Source organism: Anguilla anguilla, chromosome 8, assembly GCF_013347855.1.
Source record: "Anguilla anguilla isolate fAngAng1 chromosome 8, fAngAng1.pri, whole genome shotgun sequence".
Lineage (NCBI taxonomy): Eukaryota > Metazoa > Chordata > Actinopteri > Anguilliformes > Anguillidae > Anguilla > Anguilla anguilla.
In genome coordinates this window covers 53,282,301-53,296,886 of record NC_049208.1, presented here as the reverse complement: position 1 = coordinate 53,296,886, position 14,586 = coordinate 53,282,301, and the positions used below count along the sequence as shown (strand labels likewise).

The following is a 14,586-nucleotide window of genomic DNA, read 5'->3' as shown; positions in this document are numbered from 1 at the left end:
TTTTGAAATCCCTTTTTATACAGAAAATAACAATTTTGCTGTAGAAACCTGCAATAATGATAAAATATATATTTATTAAGAGCAATGAGCAAATAAAATTCTGAACATCACTAATTGTAGTACATTCATGAAATTGCAAATTTGAATTCATTCCAAAGTGGGAGGAGCCTCTTGGTCACATGATTAAGCAACCCTATCATACTGGCCTTGTGTTAGAGAACAAATGCAATGCTATCATTGACAGCTCACTGTTGCTTCACCCACACCAATATATCTGTTAAAGCATTTGTTCCTGTGTGTGGATGGGCCCCATGGTCTGGTATCTGTTAAGGCACTGTTCCAGTGTGTGGATGGGCCCCATGGTCTGGTATCTGTTAAGGCACTGTTCCAGTGTGTGGATGGGCCCCATGGTCTGGTATCTGTTAAGGCTCTGTTCCAGTGTGTGAGTGGGTCCCATGGGCTGGTGTCTGTTAAGGCTCTGTTCCAGTGTGTGAGTGGGTCCCATGGTCTGGTGTCTGTTAAGGCTCTGTTCCAGTGTGTGGATGGGCCCCACAGTCTGGTATGTTAAGGCTCTGTTCCAGTGCATGGATGGGCCCCATGGTCTGGTATCTGTTAAGGCTCTGTTCCAGTGTGTGAGTGGGTCCCATGGTCTGGTGTCTGTTAAGGCTCTGTTCCAGTGTGTGGATGGGCCCCACAGTCTGGTATGTTAAGGTACTCTTCCAGTGTGTGGATGGGTCCCACAGTCTGGTATGTTAAGGTACTCTTCCAGGTGCTTAGCCCAATTCACTAATGAAGATACAGAGCTGAACATGATGCAGAGGCAACATTTCATACTTTAAATAAAGGGAAACAAATAAAATTTCATACACCCTGATGCAGAACAGGAAGACAACTTTTCTCAAACGCACACAGACGCGGAAAGTTCCCAGGCCACACTTGATTGTATTAAACATTTATTTAATTTGCAGGAAAAATGCATTGTTCTGCTTTTTCTGAAATTAACCACTTTCTCCAACTGGTTTTGGACTTTTTTTTGATTTGAAGCACTTTCTTTCGTTTTTAGTGTCACAAAAGACATGAAATAGAAATATCCGATTTGATTAGACAGATATGCAAAAAAAAAAAAAAAAAGTAAGAAAAAAGTAATATCGGGGGGGAGAAAACCCAATACCTGTAAATAACCATGACAACCCACTGACCCCACCCTCCCTCCTCCTCTAATGTTCATCCAGTCCTCTTTCTGTTATATTTATTAATACCTTATGGAGTCAACATACACACGAGTGTGTGTGTGTGTGTGTGTGTGTGCGCGCGTCGAGAAAGGTGAGCGAATCGTACAGAGATGTATTCCCTCCAATGGCTGAAGTCTAAAAAAAAAAAAAAAAAACTCTGTTCTTACACATACACGCTGGACTCTCATTGGGCCCAGGCTGCAACACACAGGGGTGTACCGACCAATCCGTGACCAGTGTGCACTGCGGGGGAGGCGAGGAAAAGCCCCCGGAGGTCAGAGCAGGGGGTCACAGAACTCGGACGACACCTCTCACAAAATAAAAAAAAAAAAAACACAAAGTCACCATTTACACTGTGTATGTACATGTGTACACACGCGCACGCGCACACAAACACGATCAGAATACTCACTGTATTAGAAATATGACTATCGTTAGGATCACATCGAGTTTGATGTCAGTAATGTATATATATATATATTTTTCTTTAAATAAGCTTTCTTTTAACAGCCAGACCTGACATTTGGACGGTCACCAATGCGGAACGGTGCCGTACCACCCTCTCCTCTCCCCCTCGCACACCGCACGCCTCCACACTGCGAACACGCAGAATAAAAAAAACGTCACCTTTCTGCTGAACTCCTGCTTTTCCATCCGCAGGTGAAATTTTAACTCTTTCAGACGCTGCGTGCTCGGCCAGACTTGAACGTGCCACTTCCTGGTTTAAAGTTTGCGCGAGAGTGAAAACAAAAAGCTCTTCTCTCGCCCCATGAGAAAGATGGGGTGGGATGGGGGGGGTCATTCTGTCATGTGCAGACTTATTTCACACCTGCCCCCATCCCAATTTGAAAATTTGGTTAAACAATCGGTTTCCTCCTGTACGTTTTAAGACCGGAACAGAAACGGTCCTTTCTTGTTCCACCAATATCATGATCTGATCTGACTGGCTGCTCCACAGGGAGAGGGAGTGCAGCGATCCGATTGGCTGTCCCACAGGGAGAGGGAGTGCAGTGATGCGATTGGCTGTCCCACAGGGAGAGGGAGTGCAGTGATGCGATTGGCTGTCCCACAGGGAGAGGGAGTACCGTGTTCTGATTGGCTGTCTCACAGGGAGAGGGAGTGCAGTGGTCTGATTGGCTGTCCCATGGGGAGTGTGTGTGCAGTGATCCGATTGGCTGTCCTACTGCTAGAGGGAGTGAGCACTCGGAGAAGTGTCATTAGATACCGATTACCCACAATGCAAAAGGCCTCCCCCACACACAGCCAACTGACTTCCATAATGGTGATGAATAATACATCATCAAACTCCTGATGACACTCCAAAACACCCCCTCCCCCCACCGCGACACAAAAATAACACATTTCTGTTCATTTAACACTGTCATAAAATTTACCTCTCAATACTGACACTCTCAGAACAGAACAAGCCACACCGCTCCCACGTCATTGGTCATTCACCTAAGCCCCTCCTCCCAACCCCCACCCCGATTGGACAGGTGGCCACTGTGCAGAGAAACCAGCAGGTAGCAGGGATGACTGTCGAAGAGGATCTGCTTCCCTCGTTCTTAGTGTCCGTCATGCGATTCGCTGGACCCAGGACCCGCCCCCTGCCCTCAAATCCCGCCCCTTTCCCCTGTTTTCGGTGTGGCTGAGCAAGGGGGACCCCCCTCCCCCCCCCCCAGCAGAGGGGGACCCCCCAGCAGAGGAGCGAGTTGCAGTGACTTCCTCTTCAGAAACATCTCCACTTTCACAGTAGGGGGGACAGAGCAGAAGAGTAATTTGTTGTCCGGTTGGGTTCAGTTCAGATCCGACCAATCAGTGATCAGCACTCCCATGTGGCTGCAAACCCCCACCTCCCCGTGATTCAGTACGGTGGCACTGTACCGCGATTCCCCCGGGTCAGCTGTTCAGTCATGGTGTGTGCGTGTGTGCGTGTGTGCGTGTGTGTGTGTGTGCGCGTGTGCCATCCCCCCCACCACACCCCTCTCTCTCTCTCAGACGCTCAACAGCCAGAAGAAGAAGAAGATGGCCACAAACAGGAAGAGGGAGTCCTGCCAGTTGTTGCCGTTGTTGGGGTTACCGTTACCCTGGTGATCGCCAGCGTAGTGAGGATCTGGGGTGGGGGGGGGAAACAAAATGACATTTGTGAGTCTGTGAGGGTGACAGCATGTGTGTGTGTGTGTGCATGAGTGTGAGTGTGTGTGTGTGTGCATGTGAATACACAGGTTACAGGCAGGAGTGTGTAATGCCTGCCGTGGTGGGGTGGGATGGGGTGGGGGTTGGTGTGTGCGGTGTGTGATGTCGGGGGGGTGGGTGGTGTGTGCGGTGTGTGATCGGGGGGGGTTAGGGGCGTGCCTGCTCTGTGGAAGGGGTCGTTGGGTTAGGGTTAGGGTTAGGGTTAGGGGATGGTGTGTGATGTTGGGGGTTAGGGGCGTGCCTGCTCTGTGGAAGGGGTCGTTGGGTTAGGGTTAGGGTTAGGGTTAGGGGATGGTGTGTGATGTTGAGGGGTAGGGGCGTGCCTGCTCTGTGGAAGGGGTCGTTGGGTTAGGGTTAGGGTTAGGGTTAGGGGATGGTGTGTGATGTTGGGGGGGGGGGCGAGCGTGCCTGCTCTGTGGAAGGGGTCGTTGGTGTTGAAGACTGTGGTGAAGAAGCCGAAGGGAAAGGCGCCGATCCCAAAGGACATGTGAAAGCCGGTGTCCCCAAACCCCTGGAACGCCTGGGGAAACACAGGAAAGGCAAGAGCGTTTACACAGCGTTTACACAACGTTCACACAGCGTTCACACAGCGTTTACACAACGTTTACACAACGTTTACACAGCGTTTACACAACGTTCACACAGCGTTCACACAGCGTTTACACAACGTTCACACAACGTTCACACAACGTTTACTGCTCACTGCAGTTTTGTACACAATCAAGTAGGTTCGCCAGGGCTGACAGACTGCCCGCTAACGCGTGACATGCGCCAGCACTGCTTTTACACACACTGTACGTAGCCTGGGGCGATGACTCAGAGCAGGACCGTGGCCAGCGAAGGGAGGGGAATGGGCGTGGCACAGACAGAGAGACGGGTGGGGGGGGGGGTGGGCGGAGTCTACTCACCCCTCTGCCCTCGGGCTCTGTTCTCTGTCCTGGAGGCCGGGGCGGAGTCTTTAACCTGCGGAAGGAGAGGCGGAACTGTCTGTCAGAACCCCTGCCTGTGACCTCACAGTGTCACCGCGACAACCTCAACAGACCAGCCCGTCTGGCCCAGACCCAGAGTCAAATGCGTGCTTCAAATACCTAAACTCCTGAGATACTGTGAGCACTTATACATTTAAAATAATAATAATAAAATCAGACAAGCTCCTGCAGAACCCTGAGGAGTTTTCAACTAAAACATGTTTCTGACTAAACCTGTTCAACTGCATGAAAGAAAAAAAAGAAAAATGTTGTTGTCATTTGCCTGTGAAAACAGTCATTTGCCTGTGAAAAAAGTTTAAAAAACAAATAAAAATCATCTTCATAAATCTGCACTAGTCTAAACATTAGATTCTCAAATCTTGTTCTCAGGTGTGGCAGTACTGATGGTTTTCTTGTTGTGCATAGTTAATTGATTCATTAATGTCACTGACTTGCCACAGATCCTATTGGCTGAAAGGGACCAGATTTGAAAATCCCTGGCCTAGTGCATTTTGAATAAAAATTGACCCGGGCCTGGCCTCAGTTGTCTGTGGTGTGCGCTGGCGGAGAGTGGAGCAGCACGATAAAGTCTAATCTCTCAATATTTGAATGAAACTGGCTCCCCTGGTTCCCCCTGCTTTTCCTGTAATTACCTGAGTCAGAGAACAAACAGACAGGCAGATAAGATGGGCAGTCAGACAGACAGACAGAGAGAGAGAGAGAGAGAGAGAGAGAAATGCCGACACGCACACGTATGTGCATGTTTACACACACGCACATGCACTCACACACACACACACACACACACACACACTCACACACACACACACACACGCACTCACGCGCACACACACACACACTCACACACACACACACTCTCTCACACACACACACGCTCACACACACACACGCTCACACACACACTCACACACACACACACACGCACTCTCACACACACACACACACACACACACACGCACACGCACTCTCACGCACACACACACTCACACACGCGCACACACACACGCACACGCGCACACACACGCGCAGCGTACCTGGGGTCCTCTTGGCTGGAGCTCCCTCGGCCGTAGAGGGGGATGACTTTCTCTCGGCTGATTCCAGCCTTGCACACGGGACACTGCTGTCTGCTGGGTCGCGTCTCCAACCACTGCAAGGGCCCACACAGCCGTCACAAACTTTACAGCTTAACACAATCACAATAAAACGACAACTACATGAAATTACCCCGCGAATCTAACGAGGAATAAAAACACATCATATACTTACTTGATGGAGACAGGGCCAGCTATGCAAAAAGAAGAAGGGAAAAAAAACAAAAAGAAAATGTTAATATTACGTCATGGCCATTCAATATAGTCACAGGTTCGACGTCTAGGTCGTCTTTGGCTACGACTTACGATTTACATTAGTGCAAACAAAAATTTCCCAAGCAAAATAAGTAGATTCACAGAATAGTTTGTCAAAGTCAGTGTCTGCCTTTTCATATATGCATACGTCATCATATAAACTGAGCAGAGACTGTAAAAAATACTGAGACATATTTGGGAATTCAAAACCTTATGCAGCCAATGAGCAATGAAGCTCCAAAGTCATGAAAAACTACATCCAAAAAACAATTTAAAAATCTAATTAAATTCTTCTATCAAATTCAGGGTAACATTATTTATGTAAGATTTTACTGGATATATTCAATGTAAGATAGTAAAATTAATTTATTTGGCTTTTTTTTTTATTAAAAAAAAAAAATTAGTTACAAAACAATTTTTTTTTTTGACGGCAGCTTTTGGTCAGGTGACTTAACGGCTTTTTAAAGAAGCTTGTTTAAAAAAAACGGAAGAGGTGTTAAGCGCAATAGAACTAACTTTAGTCTTTGTAAAGACTAAATTGACAGACTTGCAGGATCAGAAAGCGAAACGATAGAATGAGAAAAAAATCACTTCATTTAACTGACCAAAGGTAAATAAGTTAGCCAGTATTTCATGTAGTCTACGTTCATTAGCTTACCTTATCGAGCTCATGGTATCAGGGCATTCATTTTTATCCAAGGACATTTAGCTTGTTAGCAAATTTTAAAATTATTAATAGCAAGCATTAAGTAAAATGTTTAAAGCTAATTATATAGGCCTACACCTTTGCTATCGAGCTTGTGTGGCGAAATATATATCCAGCCGAATGAAAGCCATTTCGTTTGTAAAGTTTCATGTCAAACTGGTAGCTGGCCTGCTAAAGTTGCGAATGTACACTTTTATCTTTGTAATGTTCAACGGTTGTTGCTAGCAGTGCAATTCGAGGTAGAGGAGACATGAGAGAAGAGGAGAGAAAGAAGAGAGCGAAAGACAACAGCTGGATCAAACCAGGTTTCAGCAAGATTACAGGTAAAAAAAAGACGGTCATTTTATTAAATACAGACATATCCGGGTGACCGAAATAGGTTTCGCGAAGGTTGTTTCATTATTTTGAGAACCAGGCTCTCAAAAGACCTTTGCTTAACCCCACCTCGGCCTCGGTTATTGTTGCTACATTAGCTCCTCATGCAGCTAGTCTACAGGCTACCAGTACTAGTTATCAACAGTGAGAGCTATGCCTCCGAACGCTGTCCTGTACAGCCAAACGTATGTGGCCTTAGGGGGTGAAATAGTCTGAAATCTTTCGCCAAAAAAAGGATCCATAAGTTTAACATCATAAGAACAACAAATCATGCAGACAGAATTATGAAACTAATCTGACTTCAGAGTAATCCACTATTAATGTTTGCAATGTTCACTGTTTATTGCCAATATTCAGTTTAAAATATGGCCCAAAAAAAAAAGCAAAAAATAAACAATGTGTTTAGCCTTTGTAGGCTATTCATCGTGCTGAGGGCATGGATGGGCCCCACTGTCTGGTATGGAGAAAGTGCGCCAGCGCCCCACGGACTACATCCCCACAGGGCAGCGCGTAAGCCTATTTCGCCAGCGCAGGGGTTCTCAAATTCCCCCCCCCCCCCCCAGGACCCCTTTTATGGGAGAACGTTTTTGAGGACCCCCTCACATACGTATCAAACAAATAATTTCACATTAGGCTACGAGTTTGTCATTCATATTTCATACGATACTAATGAATGTATACAATATATGTTTAATTAATTTTTAACAAAATCTATCATAACAATGTAGTATATATAATTTTTCACAGACACCCTGACTACGGGCCGCGGACCCCCCCAGGGGGGCCAGGGACCCCAGTTTGAGAACCACCGCTCGAGCGCATCGTTCCCCAACCTTTCTTTCCTTCCGCAGCACGCTTTCCTAATTTACAGGATCTCGTGGCACACCGCCACTGCACTGCGCGCCTCTCTCAAAAGCAAGCGACGCACTGAGGCTGTGTCAACAGTAGGCCTAAATGTTCTTCCGGTACAACGGTCGGGAAGCGCTCGCGTTGCCCGGGGACCGCAGGGTTTTAATTGGCTCACCGTGCACCTCCGACCCCCACTGCTTGATCACCTCATCACCCCAAGCTTTAATGACCTCCTACCTATTGGAAAGCCTACTAATTGACCTTTAACCCCCTGGGTCTGTCCCTACAAGCCTCAAGTATTTGTGAGACAGACACACACACACACACTTACAATTTAATCATTCGTCAGACACTTTTAACCACAGTGACTTAAGAAGGGGCATTCAACATGGGAAGCAAACATCTCTAGAGCTACAGCATTTTGAATAGAGGCTGTACAATACGACCGTGAACATTTCCGAACGTGGCTGACTGACGGTCAATAGCTAGCCTTGTCCATTTCCTTAATCTGTGTATGACCAGGTACAGACCTCCACCACAGAGTGAAACTGCTAAGCATGCACCTTTTAACACGCAAACAAAAATGCCTAACTTCAGCAGAGTTTCTGAATGTGAAAGGCAGACCAGGAGAATGTACAAAAAAAAAAACCCAACACTAAAGATTTTGCCAAGACACACCCGTTTGCAGCATGCAGGTATTCTACAATGCATGATATCCTTATTAATTTACCTGCAAAACCAGAAATGGGTCAACTGGACTCAACACATTACTACAGCTGATGACGCTGTCTGTTTGTTCCATTTTCCCAGCTTGCTGTAGTTTCCTCTCATAAAATCAAGCCATTATGTCCCATTTGTGTACCCCTAGATACCCTCCTTATAGTTCTCCGATGGACTGACTTTATTTTCACTCTAAATTTTAAAAATTACTTTAGGGGTACTTGATTTACAAGACAGAAATGTTGGGTCTGTTAAAATCTGTCACTAGCAGTCATTTAATTGCCCTAGCAATGCTGCACACTGGAAAAGGAACAGGACTTCTTTGCTCATAGGTGGCACAAGATCTGATATGCATTATGAACATGTAAACAGGAAAAAAAAACATGTGGAATCGGATATTTTCTGATCCGTTTTGAGCCACATTCATATGTGGAAATAAATCCAGTAGGAATCTGATCTGCCAATGCGACTCATCTAAATGCACAGGTTGGAATTTCCCGATTGGCACGCGATTCAAAATGCGATGTTCTCATACTTTTTTCACATATGAATTACATGTAACAGAATTACGGGCACAACCACTCTCCACTGGTAAAGTTAAATGTTCAAAGAAATTAAATGGAGGACAAAGGCTCAGGCCCGTGGATGTGTACCAAGGTTACATACCTTTTAAGTATGTGGGGCGAAGAGTCGATATAGGCCAAAATACAGATGTTGGTTGCGGACCTAAGACGCTTCAAAAGGCAACAGCTCGAATTATTATTTCTGTCTCGCTTTGTGTCATATGGCAATGTGGCTGAGGCGGTGTGATCGGTTACTTCAGTATCGGTAACCAAACCCTTGTGCATGCATGCGGGTTGTTTCAGGTGTAAACTGTGGGAGCACAGGTATCGGATATGAGTCACTTTTAAAAGGTAGATGTAAACAAAAATAGGATATAGGTTAAAAAAAAAATCGGAACTGGGCACCAAGACCTGCGCTATACACGTAGCCTTTGAGAGGAATGTGCCTGCTGGAGGGTCCAATTAGTGCACTAAGTCAGACCCAGAATTGCTCAAACTAGTATGAACTGGGGATAAAATTTCACCGGAGTCTAAAGTAAATAATACAGCCGCGTCCAAAACAGCTTCCTAATTACAAATATGTACTGCCTACTAAGCACGCTGCCTACTATTTAGTGCATATCTTTAGTACGTGAAGGGGTCTAACACTGGGTCTACCTTTTATGCACACACCGCCGCTAATCTGATACAAAAAAATAATAATTTAACCGCTATGCAAGGCGTAGGCTATTACAAATCAGAAGTTCGTCTGTTAATGATCTACTTGACCTGAAGCGCTCTAAGCCGCAATGTCGCCAAAGTATAACATGCACAACTGTACCACAATACCAGGTAACGAGGGCACGTTGTACGTTTGTACCAAATTACAGCGAAAGTTGAATGAGGCATCAATCATCTCTCTAAAAAATAGTCTATGTTTTTAAAAATGCACATGTAAAACAATTACTGGATGCGCACAGTTTCGTCATCTGAAAGAAGTTATCAGTTAGAAGTTAATAGCTCACCAGCTAGCCAACATTTACGTACACATGGGCACTTCAAGTAAGGTGATTCTATCAGATAGTTTAAGCGCCTTATATTTGAGGTAACCGATAATATTTCCCTAGTTGTTGTCTTAGATACTCTATTAGCTGGCTGACTTATCTATCTAGCAAGCTAATACGACTGGAAAGCCTAATGTCGTTCTCCAGTTTGTGGCTCAGTACACAACGTAATCTAACGTTAGCTAGCTTTACCAAGTTACACGAGCAGCCGACCTTCTACCTTACTGCCAACCAACTATTCCACAGCTAGACTGTCAGCTGCGTGCCATATTGCACGTTTGGTTAACGTTGACCATCTAGTCGACAAGTTCAAATGATTAGCAAGTCTCCTCGCAGCAACAGCCGCTGGACATCACCGCTCCATAAACTCCAGCAGCGGTTCATCCACCTAGTTAGTTTGCTCAGCCCAAATGAGCCGACTACTGTACCAGCACTAGGTGCTAGCTAGCCAATAAAGAAAATGGGTAGTTCACCGACTAGCTACGTGGACAGGTTAACTGATAGAGCCTTTTTGGTGACAAGCTCGTTCAACTCAGACAACACGGCTAGCATGCGAGTGTTTCACAATGCAAACTAGCAAGGTAAAGCTAGCTAGCTAATCGTTTTAAGTGTTGGCACTTACCAGAACAGGTGTCCACACAAACTGATGACGGCGTCCCTGGCTGTGTCTAGGCAGATGTTGCACTCAAACGTGGCCCGATCGCGTTCCCGTTCCCTCTCGCCGCCACTACCTCCGGCCCCACCCGGGTCGTTACTATTCTCGCCGGCCGGGAAGCCACCTCTGCTGGCAGGGTCGCCGTCACTCGAGGATCGGGGATCCGCGGCCGCCATGTTTGTTTACGGAAAAAAAGTGAAAACTCACAGCTAGACGTGAACCGCCCCTCTGACTTAAAGCGATTCTGCACCTACCTGTCCTTCGCGGCTTCCGTTTCCGCCAGTCAAGGGGAAGGTTGCTGAGTGCAACAGAGCGTTTCTTGACCGACGACTGACCAATAATAATCAACCAGCTGAACAATATAATGAAACCGTTTCGTCCACGTACTACAGTCAATCTAACAGTTGCAGTTCAGATCCTATTTTGGGAAATTCATAGATCAATCATTAGGCAGTAAATTAGTATTTCCAAATTAATCCAGTAGATTAGAGCAAACCACTCTGGGTCTGGCTGTGAACACACAGTGTACATTGTAATGTGATGTTTTAAGAATGACATGGTAGAGGAGTTAGATGTTTACAGCGAAAACACTTTCCCCAAGCAGGGTTGAAAAATAAGACAAAATGCGTTACCTGAATGGCTGAATTAATACATTTGTGCTAACGTCTTTTATTAACATCAGTTCTGATTTTTTCCCGTTTTGTTAAAGATAAATAACCAATAATAATGGCACGTTTCTGAAAAGCTAAAGAAAAAAATGAAATCACTCCCTTTAAAAATATAATTAAACACATTCTTTGCAACTGATAACTCTATCAGTTAAACTGACATGAAAAAATGTCGGAGAAAAGGTCGTTTTTCTTTAAAATATATCATTATATTGTATTGTATATATTTGCCACACGAGGGCAGCAAACACTTGCTTTAAAACTTGGTGTTAGACGAGAGATACCGAGTATCTCCATGGTACTACCGAATCATGAGAGAACTCGTGCTTAGCTGGAGTTTAAGCCTAAGTCTTAAACCCTACACCACAGAACTGCATTACAATTGCAACAGTTAATCCTGATTTCGCATATTTGGACAGCTGTTCCAGTTGTGACGTGGTTCCGTGGCCTGGGTTTAAACCTGGGGTTCAAGCTGCAGTTAAGCATGCTGCAATTGACCGATCAGGTAATTGTCAAAGTAGCAAAAAGATTGTTTTTGCCACTTTGAGAAACTTTGACACACACACGCATTTCTTACCTGATGACCTCTAGCAGGAGGATGAATGGAGGAAATATAAATCTGCAATCCGCCAACCTGTATATACATTTGCCGAAAATACTGTTTATAAAAATGCATTACCTGTATAAATGTGTTCTGTATGCCTCTGTATTTCTTTTATATTTACTGAACAATGGAACAAGAACAACCATTGTTTTATTTTATTATTAAATTTTTAAGACAATACGACAGTATAAAATACAATGTATGGTGCAACATAACATGTATATAGATATACATGTAAATTTAGAAGCAGTACATCATTCACTATATACGGTGAGCTCCATAATGTTTGGGACAAAGACATATTTTTTCTTGATTTGACTCTGTACTCCACGACTGTAGATTTGTAATCAAACAATTCACATGTGGTTAAATTGCACATTCTCAGCTTTTATTTAAGGGTATTCTTATACGCACTGGTTTCACCATGTAGAAATTACAGCACTTTTTATACATAGTCCCAGGCGGTGAAATGCTTGGGACAAATGGCTTCACAAGTGTTTCTCATTAGTCAGTTATGTTCAGTTGCTTCCTTAGCGCAGGTATAAGAGAGCTTTGAGTATCTAGTCTTAATTCTGGGCTTTTCATTGCCTTTGCAAGTTTGATATTTGCATTTAACGACAAGAGGACCGGAGCTGTGCCAGTGAAAGTCCGGAAAGCCATTATGATAAATAATAAAAAAACAGTCAGAGATGTAGGCCAAACCCAAAATTAACTGATAGGAACATTAAGAAGAAAGAGAGCACTGGTGAGCCAAAAATTGGCAAAGGGCCTGGTGGGCCAAGGAATACCTCTAATGTTGATGACCGAAGAATTCTCACGATAATGAAGGAAACCCCCCCAAACAGCTGTCCGACAGATCAGAAACACTCTTCAGGAGGCAGTTGTGGATGTGTCAGTGACCACTGTCTGCCAAAGACTTCAGGACTTCAGGAACAGTACAACAGAGGCTATACTGCATGATGCAAACCACTTAGTTTGCTGCAGAAGCAGGATGGCCAAGTTGCAGTTTCACTAAGAAATACCTAAAAGAGCCTGCAGAATCCCTGGAAGAAGTTTTATGGATAGATGAGACCAAGATTCGCTTACATCAGAGTGATGGCAAGAGCAAAGTGTGGAGGCCATAAGGATCTCGACACCCAAATCACCCCCTCGTCTGTGAAGCTTGGTGGTGGGGGTGTTATAATTTGGGCATGTATGGCTGCCACAGGTACTGGCTCACTTGTTTTCAGTAATGATGTAACTGCTTACTACAAGCAGCAGAATGAATTCTGATGTGTACAGAAACGTCTTATCTGCTCAAGGTGAAACCCATGCAGCGAGAGTTTGTGGGTGGTAATGTGGGTTCTACGAAGGACTTCATACAGTATTAGTTGGATTTTGGAATTACATGTCATAGAACATGCATTGCATAAGCAAACTGATAGCAGGTTGTGGGTTATTTATGCCTGTGGTCCATTTCTCGATGGGAATTAATATTGTTCAGATATCTTCAGATGCCGAAATTTTGTATATTTAAGATAACATTTTTTTGAAGATTGAGGGACTGTAGCTTCAGATATAGGGGTGTTATTAAGGTTTCTGATATTGTTTTTCTTTATGACTTCTTTTAAATGGATTTACTGGAAGTAGCAGTGATCTGGTATGTTATATTTTCTTTAGATAAGGTCAAAGGTCACGAGCAAGCCAGCACTGCTCCTCTCTGAATCCATGTTGGAAAATGTGGGGTTGTGCCACGATTGGACGGTTGAGAGGCTGTGATGGAAAATTTAGTTTGATTTCCACCGAGCGGTTAAGGTGGTGTTGACAGTCTTATTGTCCTTGTTGCAGTTATGGGTTTTATGGATTAGCCTATGAATGAGAGATTTCCGATGCCCAATTCTTGAACCAAACTATTTTCAGTATCTAGCCATGGTGAATTTGCATGGTTTGTCCAGTACTGGATATCCAGTAACTTGTGTGAGAGGACAGTAGTGGAAGAAATTTGGGGTCCCAAGTCATCCCAGTTGTTTTGGCTTCAGTAAAATTGGGGTAACTGCACTGTTGAGAGAGGAGAACCAGCCCAAGGGTAGGGTGACAGGAGTCATGGCAAGTAAATAGATAGTTGATTTTTGGGAGGATATTCATTTTAACTGAGGAAATTCAGCCAATTAGAGAGGTAAGGGAAGTATATTCCACCTTTACAGGTTGTCTTTTTACTTCTTGTAGCAAGTGGACATTGTTGAATTTGGAAAATTACTTTAAATTTGGTGAAATGTGGTTTTCCAAGGTATGTAATAGACTTTGCTATATGTTGAAAGGGGGAGACCCCAACTTCAGCATCCCAGGTAAGTTTGGATGTAGGGAGAATATCAGATTTTGTCCAGTTGATGAAGTAGCCCACACTCTGCTATAGTTACTAATCAGACTATGGACTTATAGAAGGGAGGATAAGGGGTTCATGATGTCATCTGCATACAGACTTTTTCGATGAATAGTGCAAACAGTCCTGGCAATATTGAGCATCCTTGTCCAGGGCCTCTTTGTAACTGAAATGGTTTTGATATACAGTATGTCCATTGGTTATATCAGATGCAGTTGGTGAATAGTGTAGTGCTGTATAGTGTTTTTATCCAGTTGGCCTGGATCCAAAGTGGTTATGGA

General features: G+C 44.4%; 1 protein-coding gene across 1 annotated transcript; it reads right to left on the bottom strand.

The window, feature by feature from the left end:
* Positions 1-936: 936 nt before the first annotated feature.
* rnf5 (ring finger protein 5) lies at positions 937-11,399 on the bottom strand. The gene is made up of 6 exons (XM_035431512.1): positions 10,642-11,399; positions 5,684-5,702; positions 5,452-5,564; positions 4,337-4,391; positions 3,837-3,948; positions 937-3,345 (listed from the first exon to the last, which is right to left on the bottom strand). The coding sequence occupies exons 1-6, from the start codon at positions 10,848-10,850 to the stop codon at positions 3,227-3,229; spliced, it is 627 nt and encodes a 208-aa protein (XP_035287403.1). The 5' UTR covers positions 10,851-11,399; the 3' UTR covers positions 937-3,226.
* Positions 11,400-14,586: the final 3,187 nt, after the last annotated feature.

What these genes read in the sequence shown, in the direction of transcription:
- rnf5 (XM_035431512.1), bottom strand. Translation starts at nt 10,850, where the DNA reads ATGGCGGCCGCGGATCCCCGATCCTCGAGTGACGGCGACCCTGCCAGC. An exon ending in CAGAGCCCGAGGGCAGAGGG is followed by an intron (nt 3,949 to 4,336) that starts GTGAGTAGACTC and finishes GTGTTTCCCCAG; the next exon opens with GCGTTCCAGGGGTTTGGGGA. An exon ending in CGACCCCTTCCACAGAGCAG is followed by an intron (nt 3,346 to 3,836) that starts GCACGCTCGCCC and finishes CCCCCACCCCAG; the next exon opens with ATCCTCACTACGCTGGCGAT.